Raw genomic sequence first — 27,535 nt, 5'->3', positions numbered from 1 at the left:
CCAAGCTGCTCCTACACAAAAAGAGGCTCCATTCCAATGTAATGGTTTACAACAGAAAAGCAATCTCAAAGGAAAAAAAAAAAAAAAAAAAAAGACTATATTTTCTGGCGAGGAGCACTCCAGTACTCTTGCCTGGAAAATCCCATGGACAGAGGATCCTGGAAGGCTGCAGTCCATGGGGTCGCTAAGAGTCTCGGACATGACTGAGTGACTGCACTTTCACTTTCCACTTTCACGCATTGGAGAAGGAAATGGCAACCCACTCCAGTGTTCTTGCCTGGAGAATCCCAGGGACGGTGGAGCCTGGTGGGCTGCCGTCTATGGGGTCGCACAGAGTCGGACACGACTGAAGTGACACAGCAGCAGCAGCCTTAAAAGTATAGGCTCTAGAGTCAGAATGTTGGACACTATCTCCTTGCTCCATCATTTACTGGCTGGATGACCTTAGGCAAGTTATTTAATTCCCCTGTGTTTTAATTCAGTCACTTGGAAAATGAGAATACTAGTTGTGAGGATTCACTGAGAAAATCTATGAATAGAGTTTAGGAAAAACTGAGCACATAAGAGGTCATTAAATGTTTGTAATAAGCTGTTAAAAAAACAAGTTATCATTAGTGGTGTGCTTAAAAAAGAGATGTCAACAGTTCATAAATATGATGTGGTCTTAAATTATACACCTTTCCTACTTCAGGGGACAGAAAGGAAAGAGGCAGAAGTACAAGTCAAATCTTACAACAGCAACTGACAATGTTTCTTTCTCTACTATACATTTTCAGAAAAAAATTACTCCAATTCAGTAAAAATGACCCCAAGTCAACAATTATTTGAATTTAACTATCAAGTGCTGAGCAACCATATTTCTCCCAACAAATGACTCTCTTTATAGTGTAAGACAAATATAAATTATATTTTTAAAGGGCTGTGAGGATTTACCATCCAGTTGCTTAATACAGAAAGTGGACAGATGATCAGTGTTGTTCTTGGTTTATCTTCAACATCAGTTTTCTTTGAACTCTCCACTGCAGATGCTCCTGAAAGAATGAATCAGCGACACATCTTTCAGCAGTGTTATTTTTTCTCAAACATACATGAAGTCAATAAAGATACGTCAAAAATAAACCTCTATGAAGAGAAATTAGGAATAATTAAAAAGAAACAAAAAAACTTCTGTTTTGAGCCATAATGAAGTAATAGGAACTAGATTTTACCTTGCCACTTTATACAACTAAAAATCTGAATAGTGATTGTTTATGGGAAATGTAGAGGATGACTGACTGAGAAAGGGCATACAGAGGAAGTCTGGAACATCTCCCAATACTTGTTAGGTTATTCACAGTTATTAAAATTTGTTTTATACAGTTTTCTGAATTTGTACTGTAGTTAATGTGATATCAGACTCCAACATGGGCCCAAATGGTATCTAATTCCCCAAAGTCACAATCTTGTATAGCCCCCTTCCACATTCAACTAGAGTTGGTGGATATGATCCCCTGGAGAAGGAAATGCCAACGCACTCCAGTATTCTTGCCTGGAGAACCCCATGGACAGAGGAGCCTGGTGGGCTGCAGTCCATGGGGTCGCAGAGAGTCGGACACAACTTAGCGACTAAACAACATGACCAACAGGATGTGGTAGAAATGATCGTGTATCACTTCTGAGATTGTTATGAAAGACACAACTTCTGACTCAGATGCTCTCTCCCTCCGTCTAGTCACCTCTCTCTCTGATCACTCTCTCTGGGAGAGGCCAGCTGTCACGTGAGGACACTCAGGACAGCCTATGGAAGGACACACTACAGTTTTATTTTCCACTTCCCTACTGGACAGTACTGACATTTTTTCTAATATGTTGCTAAAATAATGTGATAAAACTATTTTCTCACATCTCCTAGTAGATATCAAGAGTTCTAAGTCATGTATCTTTGGGTTCATTGTACAGCTTACTTGTTCTCCAAGGTAATTTACACTTCCATACACTGTGTTCCTGTTCCTTACCTATAAACTGTGAGATTTTTTTGGGGGCAGGGGGCAGGCTGTGCCCCACAGCTTCTGGGATCTTGGTTTCCTGACCAGGGATCTAATCCTTGCTATCTGCATTAGCAGCACAGAGTCTTAACCACTGAACTGCCAGAGAAGTCCCACATTCCTTAAAATTTCTAAAGTCAGGGTCAACAGTAATCTAAGAAGTATTTTCTATTTCTAATTTTCTGATTTTAGACAAAACTTAACTCTTTCTCATCATTCTTTGCTAGTTCAAATATCACCTTCTTAAACAGGTTGTTGTTTAGTTTCTCAATTGTGTCCAGCTCTTTGCGACTCTAGGGACTGCAGCCTGTCCTTTACCATCTCCCAGAGTCTGCTCAAACTCATGTCCTTTGAGTCGGTGATGCCATCCAACCATCTCATCCCCTTTCCCTCCTGCCTTCAATCTTTCCCAGCACCAGAGTCTTTTCCAATAAGTCAACTCTTTCCACCAGGTGGTCAAAGTACTGCAGTTTCAACTTCAGCATCAGTCCTTCCAATGAATATTCAGGACTGATTTCCTTTAGGATTAACTGGCTGGATCTCCCTGCAGTCCAAGGGATTCTCAAGACTCTTCTCCAACACCACAATTCGAAAGCATCAATTCTTCAGTGCTCCGCCTTCCTTATGGACCAACTCTCACATCCTGTACATGACGACTAGAAAAACCATAGCTTTGACTAGACGAACCTTTACTGGCAAAGTAATATCTCTAATTTTTAATACACTGTCTAGGTTTGTCACAGCTTTTCATCCAAGGAGCAAGTGTCTTTTAATTTCATGGCTGCAGTCACCATGCACAGTGATTTCGGAGCCAAGAAAATACTCTGTCACTGTTTCCATTATTTCCCCATCTATTTCCCATGAAGTGATGGGACCAGATGCCATATCTTTGTTTTTTCAATGCTGAGTTTTAAGGCAGCTTTTTCACTCTTCTCTTTCACCTTCATCAAAAGGGTCTTTAGTTCCTCTTCATTTTCTGCCATAAAGGTGGTGTCATCTGCATGTCTGAGCTTATTGATACCTCTCCAGAAATCCTGATTCCAGTTTGTGCTTCATGCAGCCTGGCATTTCGCAGGATTTAATCTGCATATAAGTTAAATAAGCAGGGTGATAATATACAGCCTTGATGCACTCCTTTCACAATTTTTACCCAGGAACCTTAGGTCAGTATTTATTTCACTATTTTCCTTTATTGTCTTCATGTTTGCTGCTCGCTAAGTCACTTCAGTCATGTCTGACTCTTTGCCACCCTATAGGCTGTAGCCCACCACGTTCCTCCGTCCATGGGATTCTCTTAAGTAAAAATAATGGAGTGAGTGGCCATGCATCCCTCCAGGGTATCTTCCTGACCAAGGAATCAAACCAGAGTCTCTTGTGTCTCCTGCATTGTAGGTGGATTCTTTACTGACTGAACTACCAGGTAAGGTCCATTTTGAAAGTCCTTATTGAATCTGTTAAAATAATGATTAAGTTTTACATTTTGGGTTTTTTGGCCCCAAAATATGTAGGATCTTAGCTCCCTGGCTAGGGATTGACCTGAACCCCCTGAATTGGAAGGCAAAGTCTTAACCACTGCCCACTAGGAAAGTCCCATCCTGTGTCTTTTGACTGGAACATCTGGTCCATAATTATTGAGATGTATCTATCGTCTTATTGCCATTTTGGTAGTTCTTTTGGATTTCCTTTTGTAGGTCTTTTCCCTTCTTTTATGATCTTATTATTTGATGACTATCTTTAGTGTTATACTTGCACTCCTTCTTCTTTTTCGTATGTATATTTTTTATAGATTTTGGTTTGCAGTTACCATAAGATTTTGTAAATCCTAAAGGAAATAAGTCCTGAATATTCATTGGAAGGACTGATGCTGAAGTTGAAGCCCCAATTCTTTGGCCACCTGATGCAAAGGACTGACTCACTGGAAAAGCCCCTGATGCTGGGAAAGATTGAAGGCAGGAGGAGAAGGGGACGACAGAGGATGAGATGGTTGGATGGCATCACCGACTCATTGGACGTGTTTGAGTAAGCTCTGGGAGTTGGTGATAAACCGGGAAGCCTGGCGTGCTGCAATTCATGGGTCACAAAGAGTCAAACACGACTGAGCGACTGAACTGAACTAATGAGGTTTTTGTACAACAGTCTCTATACATACATGATTATTTTAAGTTGCTGATCTCTTAATTTCAAATGCATTTTAAAAACTCCCTTATGATTACTATTTTTGAGATATTTTACATCTAATTATCTTGAGTATTCCTTAACTGATTATAGACATAGATGATTTTACTACTTTTGTCTTTTAACCTAAGTACTAGCTTTGTATGAGGATGATTTTCTACTTTAACTGTACGTTTGCCCTCACAGTTGAGTTTTTTCTTTCTGTAATCTTGTTGCTAGTTGTGACTTTTCCTTTTTTGCCTAGAGAAGTTCCTTTAACAATTGTAAACCTGGTTTGGTAGTGCTGAACTCTTTCATCTTTTGCTTGTTTATAAAGCTTTTGATTTCTCCATCAAATCTTTAGGAGACTCTTGCTAGGTACAGTATCCTTGGTTGTAGGCTGTTCCCTTTCATTACTTCACATTTATCAAGCCACTCCCTTCTGGCCTGCAGAGTTTCTGCTGAAAAATCAACTGATACCCTTAAGGGAGTTCCCCTGTATGTTATTTGCTGCTTTTCCCTTGCTGCATTAAATATTTACTCTTTATCTTAAATTTTGCCATTTTAATTATAATGTGTCTCAGCATGTTCCTCCCTGGATTCATCCTGTATGGAACTTAGTTGTTCCTCATTTTGGGTGACTGTTTCCCAGGTTAGTGAAGTTTTCACAGCTACTATGTCTTAGGCTTTTTCTTTTCCTCTTCTCCTTCTGGGACTCCTAAAATGCAAATATTAGTGAGACTGGTGTTTTCCCAGAACTCTCTTAAAGTGTCCTCATTCTTTTCATTCATTTTTTTCTTTACTTTTAAGTCCCCTCCCTCCTGCCCCACCCCACCCCTCCAGGCTGTCTCAGCACACCAGAACTGAGCTCCCTGTGTCGTAAGCAAACTCCCACCAGCCATCTGATTGTACACAGGGCAATGCACACGTTTCAGGGTTAGAGTGTATACACAGGGCAATGCACACGTTTAAGGGTTAGGGTGTATACACAGAGCAATGCACACGTTTAAGGGTGACGGTATGTACACAGGGCAATGCACACATTTAAGGGTGAGGGTATGTACACAGGGCAATGTACACGTTTAAGGGTGAGGGTATGTACACAGGGCAATGCACATGTTTAAGGGTTAGGGTGTATACACAGGGCAATGCACATGTTTAAGGGTTAGGGTGTATACACAGGGCAATGCGCATGTTTAAGGGTTAGGGTGTATACACAGGGCAATGTACATGTTTAAGGGTTAGGGTGTATACACAGGGCAATGCGCATGTTTAAGGGTTAGGGTGTATACACAGGGCAATGTACATGTTTCAGGGTTAGGGTGTATACACAGGGCAATGCGCATGTTTAAGGGTTAGGGTATGTACACAGGGAAATGCGCACATTTAAGGGTTGGGGTATGTACACAGGGCAATGCGCATGTTTAAGGGTGAGGGTATATACACAGGGCAATGTACACATTTAAGGGTGAGGGTATGTACACAGGGCAATGCACATGTTTAAGGGTTAGGGTGTATACACAGGGCAATGTGCACGTTTAAGGGTTAGGGTGTATACACAGGGCAATGTACACGTTTCAGGGTTAGGGTGTATACATAGGGCAATGCGCACATTTAAGGGTGAGGGTATACACGGGGCAGTGTACACGCTTCAGTGCTGCTCTCTCATGCGCCCCACCCTCTCCTCCTCGCACTGCGCCCACACATCTGTTCTCTATGTCTGTGTCTACACTGCTGTCCTGTAAACAGGTTCGTTTTTTTCCTTTTTCTGTTTAGTAGCAGTGATTTCTACAGAGCTGGAGGAATCATGCTCTCTAACTTCAAACTATACCACAAAACTACAGTAAGCAAAACAGTATGGCTGAGGCACACAGAACAATGGAACAGTAGAGAGAGCTCAGAAATAAACCTACACACTTATCGTCAATTAACCTACAACAAAAAAGACAAGAATATACAATGGAAAACAGCCTCTTCAATAAGCGGTGATTTGAAAAATGGACAGCTACATGTAAAAAAATGAAAGTAGAACATTCTCTAACACCATGTATGAAAATAAACTCAAAATAGACTAAAGATCTAAATGTAAGGCCAGATTTTATAAAAATCCTACAGGAAAACAGAACACTCTCTGATATGAATCACTGCAATATTTTTTGGATCCATCTCCTAAAGAAAATAAAAGCAAAGATAAACAAATGGGACCTAATTAAACTTAAAAGCTTTTGCACAGCAAAGGAAACCACTGACAAAACAAATAAGCTAAATGGGAGGCCTACTAAATGGGAGGATATATTTGCAAATAATATGACTAATAAGGGATTAATATACAATCAGCTCATATAACTCAACATCAAAAACACAAACAACCCAATTAAAAAATGGGCAGAAGACCTGAATAGACATTGTTCCAGAGAGGAAATGTAGATGGCCAACAGGCACATGAAAATATGCTCAACATCAATGCAAATCAAAACCACAATGAGGTATCAAATACCTCATACCTATCAGAATGGCTATCATCAAAAAGAATACAAATAACAAATGATAGTGAGGCTGTAGAGAAAATGGAACCCTCATATACTATTAGTGAAAATAAAAATTGGTACAGCAACTATGAAAAACAGTAAGGTAGTTTCTCAAGGAACCACATGACCCAGCAATTCTACACTTGGGTATATACAAAAAGATAAAAATACTAATTCTAAAACAACACACTCACCCCAATCTTCCCAGTGGCATTACTTATAACTGCCAAGATATAGAGCCATCTAAGTGTCTATCAGCAGATGAATGGAAATAAAAGATGTCTCACACACACATACACACACGCGCGCACGCGCATGCACACACAATGGAATATTACTCGGCCATTAAAAAAGAATGAAATTTGGTGAATTCACTGGTGGTCCAATGGTTAGAACTCAGCACTTTCACTGCTAAGGCCCACATTCAATCCCGAGTCTGCGAACTAAGATTTCACAAGCTAACAAAAAGAAAAGGTTTAAAAGTTTAACTTTTAAAAAGTTAAAAACAAAAGGAAAAGTTAAAAACAAATAATGGCAGAAAGTGAAGAGGAACTAAAGGGCCTCTTGATAAAGATGAAAGAGAAGAGTGAAAAAGTTGTCTTAAAAACTCAACAATCAAAAAACAAAGATCACAGTGTCCGTTCCCATCAGTTCATGGCAAATAGATGGGAAACAACAGAAATAGTGACAGACTATTTTCTTGCGCTCCAAAATTATTGCAGATGGTGGCCGCAGCCACGAAATTAAAGACTCTTGCTCCTTGGAAGAAAAACCTATGAAAAACCTAGACAGCGTAGTAAAAAAGCAAAGACATCACTTTGCTGACAAAGATCCATCTAGTCAAAGCTATGGTTTTTCCAGTAGTCATGGACGTGTGTGAGTCAGACCATAAAGAAGGCTGGGCACCAAAGACGGATGCTTTTGAACTGTGGCGTTGAAGAAGACTCTTGAGAGTTCCTTGGGCAGCAAGGAGATCAACTAGTCAATCCTAAACGAAATTAACCCTGAATATTCAATGGAAGGACAGATGCTGAAATTCCAATACTTTGGCCACCTGATGCGAAGAGCCGACTCCTGGGAAAAGACTCTGATGCTGGGAAAGACTGAGGCATGAGAAGAAGGGAATGACAGAGAATGAGATGGTTGGATGGCATCACCAACTCAATGGACATGAGTTTGGGCAAACTCCAGGAGATAATGAAGGACAGGGAAGCCTGGCATGCTGTGGTCCATGGGGTCTCAAAGAATTGGACACAACTGAGTGACTGAAAAACAACAACAAAAATAAATAAAACAAGTAATATTTTCAAAAATGAAATTTTACTATTTGAAACAACATGAATGGACTTGAAGAGCATTATGCTAAATGAATTAAGTCAGAGAAGACAAATATTTTATGATATCACTTACAAGGAGAATCTAAAAAATAAAACACACTAGTGAATATAACAAAAAAGTAGACTCACAGATATAGAGAACTAGTGGTCATCAGTGGGGAGCAGGAATAGGGGAGGGGCAAAGGAGAGGTAGGGAAGTAAGTACAAAATATTAGGTATAAGCTACAAGGATATACTGTTCAACAGGGGGAATATAGCCAATGTTTTATAATAACTATAAGTGGAGTAGTACCTTTCAAAACTGTACACCTGTAACATATGATACTGTAAAGCAACTACACTTAAATAAAAAATAAATTTAAAACATTTAAAATTATGTTTACATGTTTATTTCCTGTTTCCACCTCATCATTAGACATAAACCCCATGAAAATAGACTTGTCTGCTGCATTTTCAATTATGTAAAATGGAAGATACTAAGGTACAGAGATAAAATAATTTGTTAGATCACCTTAACCACAGTTCAATCTCTTTCCACTTCAAACACTTAGACTCTTAAGCAGTGTCTTTTTCCTACGAGTTACAAATTATAAAGTAATAATAAACATCACTCACATTTTTAATTGAAAAAAAATTCTTCTCATACCAATAATAAATATTTACAATTCTAAGTAATCCAAATTAAATTAAGTTTTAAAGCAGCCATAAATTGCTCTGTGCCTTTACTAGAAACACTCTCTCTGCTACTCAGATGAGTAAGAGACCTCTGTCCATCATATTTTTGACCGAACTAAAACAAACAGAATAGGAAAATACATATCTTTTTTTCTCTACTTTTTTCTTGTAATATGATTTTATACTTTTGTCATTTAAAAATTTTTTATTTGAAAAACAGAAAAAATAAACCAAACAAAAGCAGATTTACTTACCCCTTTTCAACATTTTCTTTTTTGTTGCAGGGGTAGATGAAGTAAGTGCACAAGCAAACTCTGCATCCTCTTGAACCTTAGAAGATCCTGCTGAAGTACAAACCACAGAATCATTAAGATAAATGAAAACTAATTCTCTCCTGTACTTAAGGACAGATAACTTTCTAAGGATAGGAAACATAATACCACTTACACACTCTCAAGAGTCTGTATTATTAAATAAATATAAAATAATTTCTAGTAACCAAAACTGTCTCTTTTGACACCGAGCATCTTTCTAGCTCAGAGAAGAAACAGCCATTCAGGATAAGTTGAAGCGTCTCCTAAGGAGAAATCAGAAAGCAGAAGCAGTCAAATGCAGAGTGATTCAGCTCCCAGGTGGAAGGAGAAGACTGTCAATGAAACAGGCGTTTAACTTTTCATGAAGATGTTGCCCAATTTTCAGATCAGCCAAATGGTGATGAGTTATTTTCCAAATGCAACACAATTTCTTAACTTAGGAATATGATACAATCAGATTAGGAGATAAACAAAGTAAAGTTACGTTTTAAAGACAAAGGAAAAAGTAAACATACTCAACATTTGTAAATTTGTATAATGCTAAATAACAGCTGAGCTATATTGACAAAAAGGTAGTCTCACCCTGCTTCTGTTACTACAATTTATACATATACAAAACAGGTTTTGTTGAAGTCATTTTATAAGTAGCAGAAAGATTTTCGTTTTGTCTAAAGCTGGTTTAAATATTTTCTCTTAGATTTTCATTTGAAACTATTCTTTCAATTTGCTTCATTCATTTAACACCCTTGGTAAGCTCCATAAATAGTTCAAATGTAAAAAGTAGTCAAGTTTAAGACCTATTACTAAAGAATTCCAAGCTAGACAGATACAAATCAATAAGCCTTTACTTAAATAATCTTTAAGTGTAGATAGGGGATATTGAGATGTATAGACATACCTTTTACTCTGACTTTAGTCTCTGATTGTGTTCTTTTCAGTTTGCCTAAAAACAAAACCAAATATAACGTGGTCACACTAGGAAATTAAAATATAGGACACAGTATCAAATCAAACTCATTTCATATTACCTTTCATTTTCTGTGGCAATTCACTTGGTTCAACTTCCTCTGAATCACTACTTTCAGTGTACGGAACAGCAGGTTTTCTCCTAAGATTAAGTATACACAATTTTTTTATCAACCCAAAACAAAATGGGATATAAAATCTATGTTTAATAAATGTAATACAAATGCTTTTGTCTTACCCTGGTTTATTTTTTGAGAAAATTTCAAGGGAAAAAAAATTTTATTTGACAAATGAAAGCCAAATTTGTTAAAAGCATTTTGCTTTCATAGCCAGATGCATTTAACTGTACAAAATGCAGTATCATGATTATTAAATAAATTTGAGAAAGTAAACAATTCTAGAATAGTAATCTCTTTAACACTTTATTCAGTATTTGGTAATTCAATTAAAACACTTGTATAAAAACAGAACAAAAAAGAAGTGATTCTGATTATCAAAGAAAACCCTCCAATATAAAGTAAGCAGCTAAGAGGCAAAAATATAATTCTTTCATAATGGAAACTTTTGTAAATTCTGTGTAGAAGTAATACAGTACTATGTTTAAGTGCCTAGAAACAATGGACTGTGGAATGAGACTGCCTAGATTCAAAGCTCCATTCCACCATTTATTTGCTATGTGATTTTTGGCAAATTACCTAATATTCTTCTAAGTTTCAGTTTCCTCACTTGGAAATTAGGAATAAAGATACAATTCACTCTGTACGATAAAATGTGTTAGCACATGTAAAGCCTCTAAAATAGTCCCTGCTGCACAGTAAGTATGTATTTATTAACAGTTTGTGTGTTGGTTGTTTTTCCCATGTCATCGTTATTTCCACACCCTTGAACTTAATCTGGTCCAGGGGATAGTGCTCTGTGACCCAGACTCATGGTCAGTTCAGAGTTATATAAGATCTGAGATCTTAAAAGGCAAACTGATGAGTCCTGGTTTTATACTCAGCTCAGACAGGTATTAAAGATAGAAAAATTAACAAAGTCCCAGATTTGAAATCTCTATTTCAAATAGAATAGCCAAGAGGGACTCAGATTTGAGGTCACACCTGCAGGTATCGACGGTGAACAACAAAACACAAAAGCCAAGTATTGAGATCTACCTCAGAGAATAAATAAAATTTATAAACTTAACAACTCAAGTGGAAATCAGAGGGGCATTATGGGTTTTATTCAAATTCTCCTTCCAGTCTACATTAATATAATACTGTCCATAAACAACTTTATCATGTTTTATTTCTACTAAAGGTGAATTGAGAAACAACACAGATGAGCAAAGAATGTTTTTGTCAAGTCGTCCAAAAAATACACATCAGTTCTCAACTCCTTAAATTTACAAAGAAAACTCTTCTAAAGTCTCAATGAAAACAAAAAACCCAAGAGTGAGATCTCAGTTCCTATGTAAAAGAAATAGGAAAATTATAGAAAGATAGTGATTATTAAAAATTACCAATTACTTCTTTTATATAATAATGTTACTTTTTAACCTATAAAATGAGAACAGTCTACCTTCCTAAATCACAATGATTTTAGCAGTTTCAAATTAAAGAATGTATTTGAAAGAACTATGATGTGGAAATAATGGTCATATCTTTCTTCTATATGTAAGAAAATAGAGAAAGAGTTTAAACATTTTACATGAAATCAAACCATAACAGAGTTTACCTTTTGGGGCGGGAGCTAGGGACTTCTGATTTGGGATATTTATTCTTTCCCTTGACATCTGAAATACTGGGTTCTCCACTACATCTGGATCCTTCCACTTCAAAGAAAAGGATAAAGAGTATTAGTAAACTGTCTCAGACAAGAAGCATGTTTCTTAAAACGGTGGTTTTATAGCTCAATAGCTACAGTTTCCTAATCTAGTATTTTTTCACAAAAGTACCTTCAACTTTTTTGTAATCTAGTCATTTCCCCTGTAGTCATCCAGTCAGTCCTTATACTGACTGTATTTCCTGCTATACCGAGGTAGCTGAGAGCTGTTGCAGGAAAAAATGAACAATAAACAAGTGATATAGTAAGTGTCCACTTTCCAATCTCAGCTGTCAACCTTGTATCACTTGGCAACTCTTCTCCCTATCACAGCGCCTCCCTACGCACTCACCTGGAATAGCTGTACTATCATACACTGGGTCCTCTGCCCAGATTTTAAGCTCCTTTTACTCCCAGCAGATGACCTACTTCACTTTATAAAGAAAATCAGATGTCATCTTCTATAACTTAATCAATTGTCCTTTTTTAAAATTTTTTAATTCTCTCAATTAACTATATTTCTCCTAAGCATCACTTCCTTTCCTTCTAATGCTAACTCATCTACCTATTTTCTTGATCACATTTCCTCCCAAAGGCCAACAAATTATTCTTTCCATTATGTACCAATTTTTTTTCCTAAACCCTGCCCCCACCACGAAGCCCTCATTCTGCCTCTCTCTCCAACTATTTTACCCGTCTCAAACATAGCAAAATTCGTCACAGAACACAGATGTTACTTCTATTTCTTCATCTACTAGTCTTTATTTATTTATTTCTACTAGTCTTATTTTAAAATATTTTCCGTCTTGCTCTGCTCTAACCAATCTTCAGAAATTAATTTTATGAAAGTCACTAATTGCTAAATGCAGCCATGCAACTGCTAAATCCACGGATCCCTTTTCATTTCTGCTCTAATTTGGCTCTAACCTATCTATCTTAATCTGCTGCTATTCATGCCTATTTATTCATATTCAGTTATCTATTTACATTATAAGCACCACAAACTATCCTGAGGTCCCAGAGCAAGACACTCTGTTTTGTTTTGCTGTTAGCTGCCCTTTCCTGGGGCTTTTTTCCTCAACCAAAAATGTTCTTCCTCAGCTTTTTAATGTGTTACCACCCAGTTTCATCATGGCCTCCGTCATGAAATTTTTCTTGACTACTAGTTTTCATGAGATTCTTTAGAAAAACAGAGCTGAAGTTTCTGTACAGTAGTAAAGCCAGAGGTGGAACCACATCAGTAAACTGGAAACACCTACGGGGTCAGGCTCAAGCTTCAGGTTTACCTTTGATGAGTCCAGCTGCCTCTTCACTGGTATGGCTTCCTCCAAGTTCCACAGACTCATCGTAAACATTACATTCCTAGAAGAAAAGGCATATTTCTTACATAGTATTGCTGTCAGTTTTAAGTAAACATAAAAACATATCCTATTTTATGCTGCCTTACTTTACACAATAAAGACTACTTAAATGGCTACCCTGCTCTGGACCAATGTAAGGAGGTACATCAAGAGGAAAAATGTACAAATTTAAGAAAAAAATTTTTAACAGGTATCTGAAAAAAGAAAACTAGTCTGTCTCAACCTTTTCAAAAGAAATACAAAAAGCAAACTTCAATTATAAATGGCATATTACTGTGAGAAACAGTCACAAATGGGATTCACTGAAGAATTAAAAGGAATTCTAACACTAGACACTTCGAAACCAAGAGTCCCTTCTCAACAGATAACAGGTCTACAGTGAAGCTATGCTGCCAGGGACATCCTTTCTTTCTCTGTAACTCCTAAAGTGGGCAGATCCAACACTCAGGCATCAGAGTGCCTCCTCCCTTGCTCTATCAGGGATTTCCCTGCCAACTGTTTGTTCTTTTCCCTTCCTGTTTGTTTCAAAAATGCATCTATGTGAGCACAAGAACTTCTACAAAAGCAAACTTTTATACTTCTCTGTGAGAGTATTTTCAACTGAGTCTACTAGGGCAGGGTTCCTCCAATCTTATCTCTAGACTTGATTCTGTATGAAGGAATGACAGATAAAATTGGGTTTAATTAAATTAATTCTTTCAGTTTAAAAAGAAAGGTAGGTAATATTGTGAAAGAAAGATCATTACTTTGAATCAAAACCTCACAGTGATTTTACGATTGGATAGCAGGAGTACAGCATAATTTTTGCCCAGAATTAAGGCCAATAAAAGATATTTTAGTTTTTTAAAAGACAATTTTAAACATTTTATAAAATCCCACTAAAGTTTACATTTCTCTAGAAATGTGGCTGAAAAGAAAATCCAACCCCTTCCAACAGTATGAGTCTAAATAGATTAAAAATCCAAGATACACCATTTTTAGAGATATATAACTAGAAATTAGATAATTAATTTTGAAAAGCATGAGCTCCAAGAAGCAGATGTTAAAAATGTCTAGTCAGACATCCTACCCAGTCTTCCTCAGTAATCAGCACACTTATATTAAATAGCATGCAGAAATAATTTTAAAATTTATCTAAAAAATGAAGGATGTCCTTTATTCTTTTCACATTAAATGACTTTGCTCAGCAAGCCTTTTCTTCATGAAGTTTAAAAAAAATGTACATATAAACCCTAACCAATCAAATACTATGCACCAATCTCATGGAATTTAATAACATTTCACTGTCTAAGTTTGCAATATCCAAATCTATTTGACATAATGAAATTTCTGTTGCAGTAAATGCCTGGCTGGAAATCACATTTTCAGTCTCAATCTCAACTAATGTAGCAAACGAAATATCCTAAAGCCTTTCTACTGCATAACACGTTAAATGCATGGCTGATCTTAAGGGAAAAAACAATGCCTTACTGTTAAACTGGTAATTAACAATGAAGTTCTAAGTAGTCTTCGGTACTATTTTTCAGTTTTAATAACTAAAATGTAGGGGGGGTAAAAAGGAAAAAGCACTGGGATATTCAGGGTAGGGGACTGAATCCTAAATGTTAGCTAAACTCCCAATAAAAGTACAAAGAAGGAAATGCAACTAAGTTTATAAATTAAGAAAATGGAAAATGAATAAACAGCAGTAGGAAACTGATATGCAGCATCTTTGAAAACTAAAAAATCAGAAGAACAGCAGCAGATAAAAGTCCAAAAAAAAAATTTTTGCATATATCTTGTACTTAAATTATTTCCTATTTTAAATTCTTTGGACTTTCAACTGAGAATGAAGAACGATCATTTCATTCTAAGAGCGCTTATTTTCCTTGTAAAATGAATTCTTTATTAATTCTTCAGTTCAGATCAGTCGCTCGGTCGTGTCCAACTCTCTGCGACTCCATGAACCGCAGCACACCAGGCCTCCCTGTCCATCACCAACTACCAGAGTTTACCCAAACTCATGTCCATTGAGGCAGTGATGCCATCCAACCATCTCATCCTCTGTCATCCTCTTCTCCTCCTGCCTTCAATCTTTCCCAGCCTCAAGGACTTTTCAAATGAGTCAGCGCTTTTCATCAGGTGGCCAAAGTACTGGAGTTTCAGCTTCAACATCAGTCCTTCCAATGAACACCCAGGACTGATCTCCTTTAGGATGGACGGGTTGGATCTCCTTGCAGTCCAAGGGACTCTCAAGAGTCTTCTCCAACACCACAGTTCAAAAGCATAAATTTTTCAGCACTCAGCTTTCTTTATAGTCCAACTCTCATATGCACACATGACTATGGGAAAAACCACAGCCTTGACTAGACGAACTCTGTTGACAAAGTAATGTCTCTGCTTTTTAATATGCTGTCTAGGTTGGTCATAACTTACCTTCCAAGGAGTAAGCATCTTTTAATTTCATGGCTGCAATCACCATCTGCAGTGATTTTGGAGCCCCAAAAATATAGTCAGCCCCCATTTCCCATCAATTTGCCATGAAATGATGGGACCAGATGCCATGATCTTAGTTCAGAAAACTAAGCATTCAGAAAATGCTGAGCTTTAAGCCAACTTTTTCACTCTCCTCTTTCACTTTCATCAAGAGGCTTTTAAGTTCCTCTTCACTCTCTGCCATAAGGGTGGTGTCATCTGCATATCTGAGGTTATTGATATTTCTCCCGGCAATCTTGATTCTAGCTCGGGCTTCCTCCAGCCCAGCGTTTCTCATGATGTACTCTGCATATAAGTTAAATAAGCAGGGTGACAGTATACAGCCTTGACGTATTCCTTTTCCTATTTGGAACCAGTCTATTGTTCCATGTCTGGTTCTATACTGTTGCTTTCTGACCTGCATACAGGTTTCTCAGGAGGCAGGTCAGGTGGTCTGGTATTCCCATCTCTTTCAGAATTTTCCACAGTTCATTGTGATCCACACAGTCAAAGGCTTTGGCATAGTCAATAAAGCAGAAATGGATGTTTTTCTGGAACTGTCTTGCTTTTTCAATGATCTGGCAGATGTTGGCAATTTGATCTCTGGTTCCTCTGCCTTTTCTAAAACCAGCTTGAACATCTGGAAGCTCACAGTTCACATATTGCTGAAGCCTGGATTGGAGAATTTTGAGCATTACTTTGCTAGCATATGAGATGAGTGCAATTGTGCGGTAGTTTGAGCATTCTTTGTCATTGTCTTTCTTTGGGATTGGAATGAAAACTGACTTTTTCCAGTCCTGTGGCCACTGCTGAGTTTTCCAAATTTCTGGCATACTGAGTGCAGCACTTTCACAGCATCATCTTTCAGGATTTGAAATAGCTCAACTGGAATTCCATCGCCTCCACTAGCTTTGTTCATAGTGATGCTTCCTAAGGCCCACTTGACTTCACATTCCAGGATGTCTGGCTCTAGGTGAGTGATCACACCATCGTGATTATCTGGGTTGTGAAGATCTTTTTTGTACAGTTCTTCTGTGTATTCTTGCCATCTCTTAATATCTTCTGCTTCTGTTAGGTCCACATCATTTCTGCTCTTTATTGAGCCCATCTTTGCATGAAATGTTCCCTTGGTATTTCTCATTTTCTTGAAGAGATCTCTAGTCTTTCCTATTCTATTGTTTTCCTCTATTTCTTTGCACTGATTGCAGAGGAAGGCTTTCTTATCTCACCTTGCCATTCTTTGGAACTCTGCATTCAAATGGGAATATCTTTCCTTTTCTCCTTCACTTTTTGCTTCCCTTCTTTTCACAGCTATTTGTAAGGCCTCTTCAGACAGCCATTTTGCTTCTTTGCATTTCTTTTTCTTGGGGATCATCTGTCTCCTGTACAGTGTCACAAACCTCTGACAGTTCATCAGGCACTCTGTCTGTCAGATCTAGTCCCTTAAATCTATTTCTCACTTTCACTGTATAATCATAAGGGATTTGATTTAGGTCATACCTGAATGGTCTAGTGCTTTTCCCCACTTTCTTCAATTTACGTCTGAATTTGGCAATAAGGAGTTCATGATCTGAGCCACAGTCAGCTCCTGGTCTTGTTTTTTCTGATTATACAGAGTTTCTCCATCTTTGGCTGCAAGAAGATAATCAATCTGATTTTGGTGTTGACCACCTGGTGATGTCCATGTGTAGAGTCTTCTCTTGTGTTGTTGGAAGAGGGTGTTTGCTATAACCAGTGTGTTCTCTTGGGAAAACTCTATCAGTCTTTGCTCTGCTTCATTCTGTATCCAAGGCCACATTTGCCTGTTACTCCAGGTGTTTATTGACTTCCTACTTCTGCATTCCAGTCCCGTCTAATGAAAAGGACATCTTTTTTGGGTGTTAGTTCTAAAAGGTCTTATAGATCTTCATAGAACTGTTCAACTTCACCTTCTTCAGTGTTACTGGTTGGGGCACAGACTTGGATTACCGTGATATTGAATGGTTTGCCTTGGAAACAAACAGATCATTCTGTTGTTTTTGAGACTGCATCCAAGTACTGCATTTTGGACTCTTTTGTTGACTGTGATGGCTACTCCATTTCTTCTAAGGGATTCCTGCTGATAGTAGTAGATATAATGGTCATCTGAGTTAAATTCACCCATTCCTGTCCATCTTAGTTTGCTGATTCCTAGAAAGTCGACGTTCACTCTTGCCATCTCCTATTTGACCACTTACAATTTGCCTTGATTCATGGACCTAACATTCCAGGTTCCTATGCAATACTGTTCTTTACAGCATCTGACCTTGCTTCTATCACCAGTCACATCCACAACCGGATGTTGTTCTTGCTTTGGCTCCATCCATTCATTCTTTCTGGAGTTATTTCTCCACTGATCTCCAGTAGCATATTGGGCACCTACCGATCTGGGGAGTTCATCTTTCAGTGTCTTATCTTTTTGGCTTTTCATACTGTTCAGAGGTTCTCAAGGCAAGAATACTGAAGTGGTTCTGAATATAAATATATTATGTGTATATATTCTATATATAAAAACATACATAAGTTAAGTATCAAGAATAGTCACCCATACGCTCATCAATAGGACAGAATTATCACTATTCACATTTTGGCACATACAGTATGTGTGACTACACTTAACACATATACAAATATGTATTTACAAATGAAGATTCAAATTCTATACAAGATGTACCTGGCCTCTTTTTCTAACTAAAAAAGATCATGAAAGTATTCTTCAAAAATAGGATTTCATAGTTAGATAATAAGTTAATTATCACCTTGTTGAAAAGTATTGTTTTTCTGCCTTTAAAATAATGTTGGGGCAATAAAGCTGTATTTTTCTCTTTGTAATAAAAACATTTCTGATAACTTCTTCAGTTTTTTTGAAATGGCATTACTGAGTCAAAGATTATAAATGTTTTTAATGCTTCTGATACATATTACCAAATTGACTTCAAAATGTAGTATCAACTTTCACTCTCATCAGCAATATGCAAGGCCATTCATCATAGCTCTAAAAACTGGGTATTATCAACTTTTTGCCAATAATTTTTTAATGACAAAATTTAAGTTTTACAATAAACCAGAGAGCTTAGAGAAAACACACTAGCACTTTACCTTCTTCAGTTGACTTTTCTTAACTCTTTCCACAGGAAGAGCCTTGCCGTCATGGAAGTTGGTGAGAATCACTGCAATGGCTGTCAGAGTTTTGCCCTATAAAATGTTTTACAAAGAAAAACGCTCAGATTCTGAAACCCAACAAAACCAATTTTTAAATAAAGAAAATATCAAACAGCATTCAGGGCCACAGAAGTGTGCTGATTATTATACTAAATAAAATACATATTAATGAAGTTATCTCACATTACATTAGGAAATGCCTTACCACGCTGTATTACTCGGAGTTATTAAATAATTTACTCTAAAATACTATAAGCGTCTTTGAGAAATGTTATTTTATAGAACAACTGCCATTTAAAATTTCACATTTAACCCTGAACTAGTAACTTTATCATGAAACTACAACTATTTGCTTGCCATATAATTCAAAGCCAACTTAAAATGCTTAGTAATTCTAATATGAACCTAAGGTCATTATTTTATTAAACTTAATTTAATTTCAAAACTTAAAGGCTACACCTTACCAATAGAACATAAAGGACAACATACTTTTGTATTGTTTAAAAGTAGAAATATAAAAATTTAAATTATTTTCCATTATTTAGCTGAATTTATAATGAGCAACACATAAATAAATCTCTTTCAAGAAGAAAGAAGTGTAAAGCAACTGTTTTCAAAGTGTGGTCCACAGCTCCTTGAAGTTCCCCCTAGGACCCTTTTAGGAGTGTGTACAGTCAAAAATATTTTGATATTATTCAGACTTTATTTGTGTTGGATATTTGCAGTAATTCCACAAAATGCAATGGTGGGTAAAGCTGTTGCTGCTGCCTTAGCATGAAACAAAGCAGTTGGCACCGTCCTATATCAGTAGTCATCATATTTCTAACTAACACATACAGTTAAAGGAAACAACGTTTCACTTTAAGAATGCTCCTGATGAAGCAGCACACACCCCTTTTACCAAGCCTGGCTCTGAAGTCTGGGTGTTTTAACTGTTCTGTAATAAGATGGAAAACACACATTTCTTTTGCACACCAAAACATGAAGGACATCTAGAGAAAAATCACTTGAGACTGAACTGCAAGCTCAGCTACCACATCATTTTCAAATGTCACCATTTTAATTTGAAAGAATGACAACTAGTTATTTATGATTGTATGGCAGACATTTTCTTGAAAAATGAATAAAGTGACCTATGAACAAAGTGAGCTTATCAATTCCAAAGGAAAAAACTGACAATGTTTGTAGTTAATGATAAAATTTGAGCTTTTAAGCAAAATTTATATTAGAAAACTTGTATCAACACCATAAGATCAGAAGCTTCCCAAATGTAAAATGCCTTTCTAATAAGACCAGCAGTAATACCAATGAATGTAAAGTTTTTTATATTATATAATGAAATGCATCAACATTTGGCAGATCTGTGTAACTCAGTGAACCAATATATTCCAAATGAGCAATAACTAATGTTACAAAATCATGCGTGGATAAAATATCCATGCAATGTGCAAGCAACACCAGTGAATTTTAACAGAACAAAGTATAAAAAGTTCACTGACATGATATTTACTTTTTACATTACTGGAATTTCCCTGGCAGTCTAGGGGTTAAGACTCTGCACTCCCAGTGTAGCGAGCACAGGTTCAGTCCCTGGTTGGGGAACTAAGATCCTGCATGCCACATGGCACAGCCAAAAAGAAAAGTTCCACATTGTAACTATTAACCTTTAACACGGATTTCAGTGGTGGTCTGGTGGTTAAGAATCCACTTTCCAATGCAGCAGATGTGGATTCCAGCCCTGGCTGAGGCACTCAGACCCCACGCGCTCAGCGGGATCCAGGCCCGTGCCCCCAACCACAGAGCCCACGTGCTCTGGAGCCCACGCCACAGCTAGCACTGCAAGACAGAAGCCCGCAAGCTGTTAACAGCGGAGCGGGCAGCCAATCCCTTCTCCAGGGGGTCTTCCCAATCCAAGAACCAAACCAGGGTCTCCTGCATTGCAGGCGGATTCTTCACCAACTGAGCTACCAGGGAGGCCCTTTAATAAACTAACACTTAATTTTGGTGTTCTGGCAAAGATCTAGTTATCCAAACAAACTGCTAAAGTACACCTCTTTCAAATACATATCTGAGTGAGGACTAATATTCTCTGTATATCTCAATGAAAACAACAGAATGAATGAAAACACAGGTATAAGAAATCAGCTATCAACTATTAAGCTACACATTAAAGAGGCTTGCAAAAATGTAAAACAATGCCAGTCTTCTCATCAAAACTGTTTTCGTTTTGGAGTGCACTTCTGACTGAAAAATATGCTAGTTCTGTTAGCAAGTAATGAGTTAAAATAAAAAATTTATTATCAAAATGAAAAAGTATAAAAACTGCTGATGTAACAAATCATATCTTTCCTTTAATAAAACCTATAAAAGATAAGCAATCTTAAATTTCAAAAGAAATTTAGAAACATGTTTATATCATTATTGCCAATTGTTTTTATCTTACCTTGGGCAAACAAGCCATAAGAAAGAAAAAGAAGAAAAATTCGGCATTATTTCAAGTGAAAACCATAGGAAAAACTACATTCTACACTTATAGTGATATCTATTCCCAAACTGGCACCAGTATATTACCATCTCTATCTACTTTAAGATTACTTCATATAAATCTTAAAAGTTACTGGACTTCCCTCGTGCCCAGAGAAGAGCCTGCCTGGAAATGCAGGGGACAGGTTCAATCCCTAGACCAGAAAGATACCACATGCAGCAAGGCAGCTAGGCCTGTTCTTCGTAACTACTGTCTGTGCTCTGAAGTCCACAAGCTGCACCTACTTAGCCTGTGCGCTGCAATTACTGAGGCCTGTGAGCTCTGGAGCCAGCGCTCCACTACGAGAGAAGCCACCCACGACAGTGAGAAGCCTGCTCACTTCAACGGAAGAGTGGCCCTTGCTCACCACAAGAGAAAGCCTGTGTGCAGCAATAAAGCCCCAGTGAAGTCAAATAAATAAAGTTAAAAAAAATCTTGGTTAAAAAATAAAATGTTATTAACTTAATAAAAAATATAATTACCAAACCCATATCATCAGCTAAAATTCCTCCATGAACATTTTCTGGTCGGTCCTTTTCAGAAAAATTTGTTATTGTGTTATAGTATAAGTCACTTCGCTGTTCCCAGAATGGTGGAAGTTCTTCACTGTTTTCCCGTGAAACCATCCAAGCTAGAGCTTGTTTTTGATGAGGAAGCAATGGTGTTTCAATAGCCTATAGGAAATGTCATAAACAGAAATACAGTAAGCCCTTTCTTATAATAAACCCCACAAAGAATCTGGAAAACAGTTGATCTTCTGATTTTAAAAAATGTATACATTAATGCTACATTTTATTTTTTTTTCTTTTTTTTTAATATTTTTTTTTAATTTTTATTTTTTATTAGTTGGAGGCTAATTACTTTACAACATTGCAGTGGATTTTGTCATACATTGACATGAATCAGCCATGGATTTACATGTATTCCCCATCCTGGCCCCCCCTCCCACCTCCCTCTCCACCCGATCCCTCTGGGTCTTCCCAGTGCACCAGGTCCAAGCACTTGTCTCATGCATCCAACCTGGGCTGGTGATCTGTTTCACCCTCGATAATATACATGTTTCGATGCTGTTCTCTTGAAACATCCCACCCTCGCCTTCTCCCACAGAGTCCAAAAGTCTGTTCTATACATCTGTGTCTCTTTTTCTGTTTTGCATATAGGGTTACCATTACCATCTTTCTAAATTCCATATATATGTGTTAGTATACTGTAATGGTCTTTATCTTTCCGGCTTACTTCACTCTGTATAATGGGCTCCAGTTTCATCCATCTCATTAGAACTGATTCAAATAAATTCTTTTTAATGGCTGAGTAATATTCCATGGTGTATATGTACCACAGCTTCCTTATCCATTCATCTGCTTAATGCTACATTTTAAAATTTCAAAGTTTTAGATAGAAAATACTGGCTCAGTACCTCAGCTGGTTCCATTTCCTGAGTTTTATCATCTTCTTTTAAATCTTCAAACAATTTGTCAAACTCTGTCTTAAGCTACCAAAAATAACAACAAGAAACACAGTGAAACAAATCAATTAGTAACTGCACTTAATTCAGAGACTTCAATTTAACTAGTCATTTAACTAGGAGTTGCATACCAAAAGGTACATAAAATATATTAATTCTTTGAGATACTACACTGCTCAATAAAAGCAGAGTAGATCCTTTATGAAACTGTTATAGTCGAAAAAATATAGGATGGAGTTTTAAGTCCTGGGTTTCGGTCACAGCTCTGTCACAAATAAACCTTTATATAACTTTGGGCAAGACATTTAACTTATGTGGCCCTGTATCCTATTACCGCAAAACAAACAGAATGAACTAGATTTAGAGTGTATCTAAGGTTCCTTCTGCCATTGAAATTCTATGATTCTACTAGCTGTATTCAAACCATTTTAGCAGATCCTATCAGGTATATTTGACTTTTTCAAGTAAATAACATTACATTGATTAATACTATAATCAGAAACGTGCTATGTGCAACAAAATATTACAATAATTTCAATCTTAATGCTAATTTAGTTGGTTCTTTAAACTGATCTTGTCCAATTTTATAGTAACATATATGTGTTATAATTACTTTTGTAAATTAGCAAATAAATACAGAGCATCAGTCCAGAAGAAGCCATGCCAAGTCTAAAAGCGAGGAGAAGCAATCTGGGGCTGACCCACCAGACACAGGCTCAAGCCCTTCTAACAGTGAACAAGGAAAATACACTAACTACCTTAGGGTATAAAAAGGCTAACACTGATGAGTAGAGACAAAAATGTGTAATTTTTTTTATGTTTGTGTAATTGGTAGATTGATTTCACTAATTTATTTTATATCTGTTTTCCCCCAACTAACCCAGTGTAGTGTAATAGTATCCTGGATCACAAAGTAGACAAAAGTAAGAAACAGACTAAGGCCAAAGATCTGGAACTAGTTTTTTTAGCACTGAATTTGCAATCTTACTGAAAGGAATGTTTCAAGCTTCAATTTTCTAAAAATTATGGATACTTAAAAATTTTCAAATAATACAAAAACATCAAAATATAATAAAATATTCCAGGTATATATAGCAATGAATGTTTCAATATCTGCATATATATATGTATGTAGCTATACACCTTGTCACTGCTTTCTTTATACATAAATATTTACAATATATTTTATTGATTCTACATTTCATAACAATATAAAATCATTAACACTAGCACATGCATACTTATCTCATTTTTAAACATCAATCTTCAACATTTAAAATTCCTTTCAGATTATAGAATTTTAAAAGGATACCTGTTCAGTTGTCATCTGTACTGCAGCATGAACTGGCATACTATAGCTTGGCCCCGCTCTTCCAGAGCCCCAACCACTTTCCAAACTGAACCCTAAAGCTATAGTTTACAAAATGAAAAGAATACAAAATTATCTTTCAGTAAATTGTTTTTAAAGCTTGTCTAATAAGCTAAATTAAAACTTTCCTTAATACATGTTTTAAACATTTCAAACGTAAATTTCTTAGCTCATTCAAAAAATACATTAAAAGGATTCCACATGATTTGAACTTCTGAAACACAAGTAATACTTTTTCATTCTCTATTAGGAAATTCTTTTTGTCTATTACTTATTAAAAAGAATGTTTAAAATCAGGAATTTCCAGGAATTAACACTGGGGAAAATCTGGGGAGGGCCCTCCCTGTACATTTTTCTGTGTGTATGTGAGCAACCTCCTATGAATCTATTATTATAGATTAAACAACAAAAGAAAAAAAAATTCATGTTAAATGTTAAACAAAAAAAATTCAGAGATGTCCATCCATAAAAACAGTCCTAAAAAAGAACTTGGAGGCTTCAGCACTAATTAATTTAGTCAACCAAACTCAAAACTATTAAGAGAATAAATGTTTTATAATTCTGGCATCTTACAAAATCAAAATAATAGTATATTAAACCCTAAACTTACATTTTGGTGCAGGTCCCAATTTAAATCCATGTTTCTTTAACTCATCTAAAACTGCTTTTCTATTTTCTTCTTTTCCCCAAAATGTCATTTGCAGAGGCATGGTAAAAGTATTGTTTGCACCAAAAGGAACTACCCTATTATAATTAAGGGAAAAAAATGAGAAGTTAGTAGAGTTACTTCTTTACATTTAATTTCAAGTCCCATTAAGAATCATGTTAAATAACGGTCACATTCAAATTCTGCATGGAAGTAAAACAGAAAGAGACTGTGGAGGACAGAGAAGCCTGGAGCGCTACAGTCCACGGGGTTGCAGAGTGGGGTACGAATCAGCAACTGAACAATAAAAAGGAACTAAGTGGGCAGACCAGCAAGAAAAGAACATGGAGGAGGACCAATAGTGAAAAGGAAAGGGCCGTGTTTAGGGTCAGAATGCCAGAGGACACGAAGATGAGATAAGGGTTTAAATACATAAGATAACCTATTACCAAGGTTGTAAGATAAGTAAAATAGGAAGTTTATTTGAGAAGGTAGAGCTTTCACTAACAGAACCACTGAGTGTAGCAACCCATTCTGAGAAAATGGGGAATGATTTCGAAGAATTATTGCTGATTCGGGATTCACTGAAAGTTTACTCTCAACATCTGAAAAACCTGAGAAAGGAGATGAACTGAGAAAGGAGAAAACAAGTAAACAAGTGAGAAGACACTGCTAAGTATTTATCTTCCAAACTCACCTTTAAATATCCTAAAGAATCTACACTAAAATGTAGATCACAAACACAAATGCATACAAAACATAACCAAGGAGACTGAGTTTTAAAAAAGGAACAGGTGGTAAAACTAAGAAGGGATATGCCTAATTAATACAACAGCTGCTACCTAGCTCCAGTCAAATGATGTCATGTGAGTATTCTGAATTACCAGATCTTCTATTTATCAAGAGAAATCTTTGTAAATAATGTTTTATAATTAGGGAAAAATAATATGCATAAAATGCAGAATGTCCAGATATTTTAATACTGGAAATGACTGAAAAAATTTAAACACTGTGTAGGCAAAATCAAACTCATCTGCAACTGATCACACCTATCAGCTTACAACCATATTTAAACAAACATTCCCAAACTTCTAAAATCTACACACTAAAAAGGCTTTTTTTCCTTCTCAAAAAAATTAGAGATACCAAGGGAACATTTCATCCAAAGATGGGCACAATAAAGAACAGAAATGGTATGGATCTAACAGAAGCAGAAGATATTAAGAAGAGGTGGCAAGAATACACCAAAGAACTATATAAAGAAGATGTTAATGACCCAGATAACCATGATGGTGTGGTCACTCACCTAGAGCAAGACATTGTGGGCAAAGTCAGGTGGGCCTTAGGAAGCATCACTACGAACAAAGCTAGTGGAGGTGATGGAATTCCAGCTGAGCTATTTCAAATCCTAAATGAAGATGCTGTGAAAGTGCTGCATTCAATATGCCAGCAAATTTGGAAAACTCAGCAGTGGCCACAGGACTGGAAAAGGTCAGTTTTCATTCCAATCCCAAAGAAAGGCAATGCCAAATAATGTTCAAACTACCGCACAATTAAACTCATTTCACACGCCAGCAAAGTCATGTTCAAAATCCTCCAAGCTAAGCTTCAACAGTATGTGAACCAAAAACATATGTACAAGCTGGATTTAGAAGAGGCAGAGGAACCAGAGATCAAATTGCCAACATCCACTGGATCGTAGAAAAAGCAAGAGAATTCCAGAAAAACACCAGCTTCATTGACTATGCTAAAGCCTGACTGTGTGGAGCACAACAAACTGGAAAATTCCTCAAGAGATGGGAATATCAGACCACCTTATCTGCCTCCTGAGAAATATGTATGCAGGTCAAGAAGCAACACTCAGAACCGAACATGAAACAATGGACTGGTTCCAAATTGGGAAAGGAGTACATCAAGGCTGTATATTGTCACCCTGCTTATTTAACTTATATGCAGAGTACATCATGCAAAATGACAGGCTGGATGAAGCACAAACTGGAATCAAGATTGCCGGGAGAAATATGAATAACCTTTACACATGCAGATGATACCATCCTTATGGCAAAAAGCAAAGAGAAACCAAAGAGCCTCTTGATGAAAGTGAAAGAGAAGAGCGAAAAAGCTGGCTTAAAACTCAACATTCAAAAAACTAAGATCATAGCAAACTAAGGTCCATCTAGTCAAAGCTATGGGTTTTTCCAATAGTCAAGTATGGATGTGAAAGTTGGACCATAAAGAAGGCTGAGTGCTGAAGAACTGATGCTTTTGCAGTGTGGTGTTGGAGAAGGCTCTGAAGAGCCCCTTGGAGAGCAAGGAGATCAAACCAGTCAATCGTAAAGAAAATCAACTTTGAATATTCACTAGATGAACTGATGCCAAAGCTGAAGCTCCAATACTTTGGCCAACGGATGCAAAGAGTCCATTCATCAGAAAAGACCCTGATGCTGGGAAAGACAGAAGCCAGGAGGAGAAGGGAACAACAGAGGATGAGACGGTTGGATGGCATCACCGACTCAAGGGACAGAAGTTTGAGCAGGCTCGGGGAGGCAGTAAAGGACAGGAAAGCCTGGCGTGCTACAATTCACAGGGTCACAAAGAGTCAGACACGACCAAGTGCCTGAACAACAAGAACAAAAAGGATTTCTGAAAAAGGCTTTTTTCCTAAAAGATTGTGTGGACTTTCTAATATTTGAAGCTAAGTCTCTTTTTCTCCATGGTAATAATTTACCAGGAAA

General features: G+C 36.9%; 1 protein-coding gene across 3 annotated transcripts in view; it reads right to left on the bottom strand.

The window, feature by feature from the left end:
• Window positions 1-27,535, bottom strand: part of HLTF (helicase like transcription factor) — a 60,914-nt gene that overhangs the window by 22,477 nt on the left and 10,902 nt on the right. For 2 of the 3 annotated variants that reach the window (XM_070466604.1, XM_020911622.2), the window contains exons 4-14: window positions 24,765-24,898; window positions 24,098-24,195; window positions 22,738-22,812; window positions 21,803-21,994; window positions 18,734-18,829; window positions 13,088-13,163; window positions 11,715-11,811; window positions 10,061-10,140; window positions 9,931-9,975; window positions 8,973-9,062; window positions 934-1,031 (exon numbers count right to left, since the gene is read on the bottom strand). In XM_070466604.1, the coding sequence (XP_070322705.1) occupies window positions 934-1,031; window positions 8,973-9,062; window positions 9,931-9,975; window positions 10,061-10,140; window positions 11,715-11,811; window positions 13,088-13,163; window positions 18,734-18,829; window positions 21,803-21,994; window positions 22,738-22,812; window positions 24,098-24,195; window positions 24,765-24,898 (1,081 nt within the window). The remainder of the gene's footprint in view (window positions 1-933; window positions 1,032-8,972; window positions 9,063-9,930; window positions 9,976-10,060; window positions 10,141-11,714; window positions 11,812-13,087; window positions 13,164-18,733; window positions 18,830-21,802; window positions 21,995-22,737; window positions 22,813-24,097; window positions 24,196-24,764; window positions 24,899-27,535) is intronic. The other variant, XM_020911630.2, reaches the window with a different exon arrangement.

The sequence above is a fragment of the Odocoileus virginianus genome, chromosome 4 (assembly GCF_023699985.2).
Source record: "Odocoileus virginianus isolate 20LAN1187 ecotype Illinois chromosome 4, Ovbor_1.2, whole genome shotgun sequence".
Lineage (NCBI taxonomy): Eukaryota > Metazoa > Chordata > Mammalia > Artiodactyla > Cervidae > Odocoileus > Odocoileus virginianus.
The sequence above is the reverse complement of the archived record's forward strand: the minus strand, read 5'-3'. Positions and strand labels throughout refer to the sequence as shown.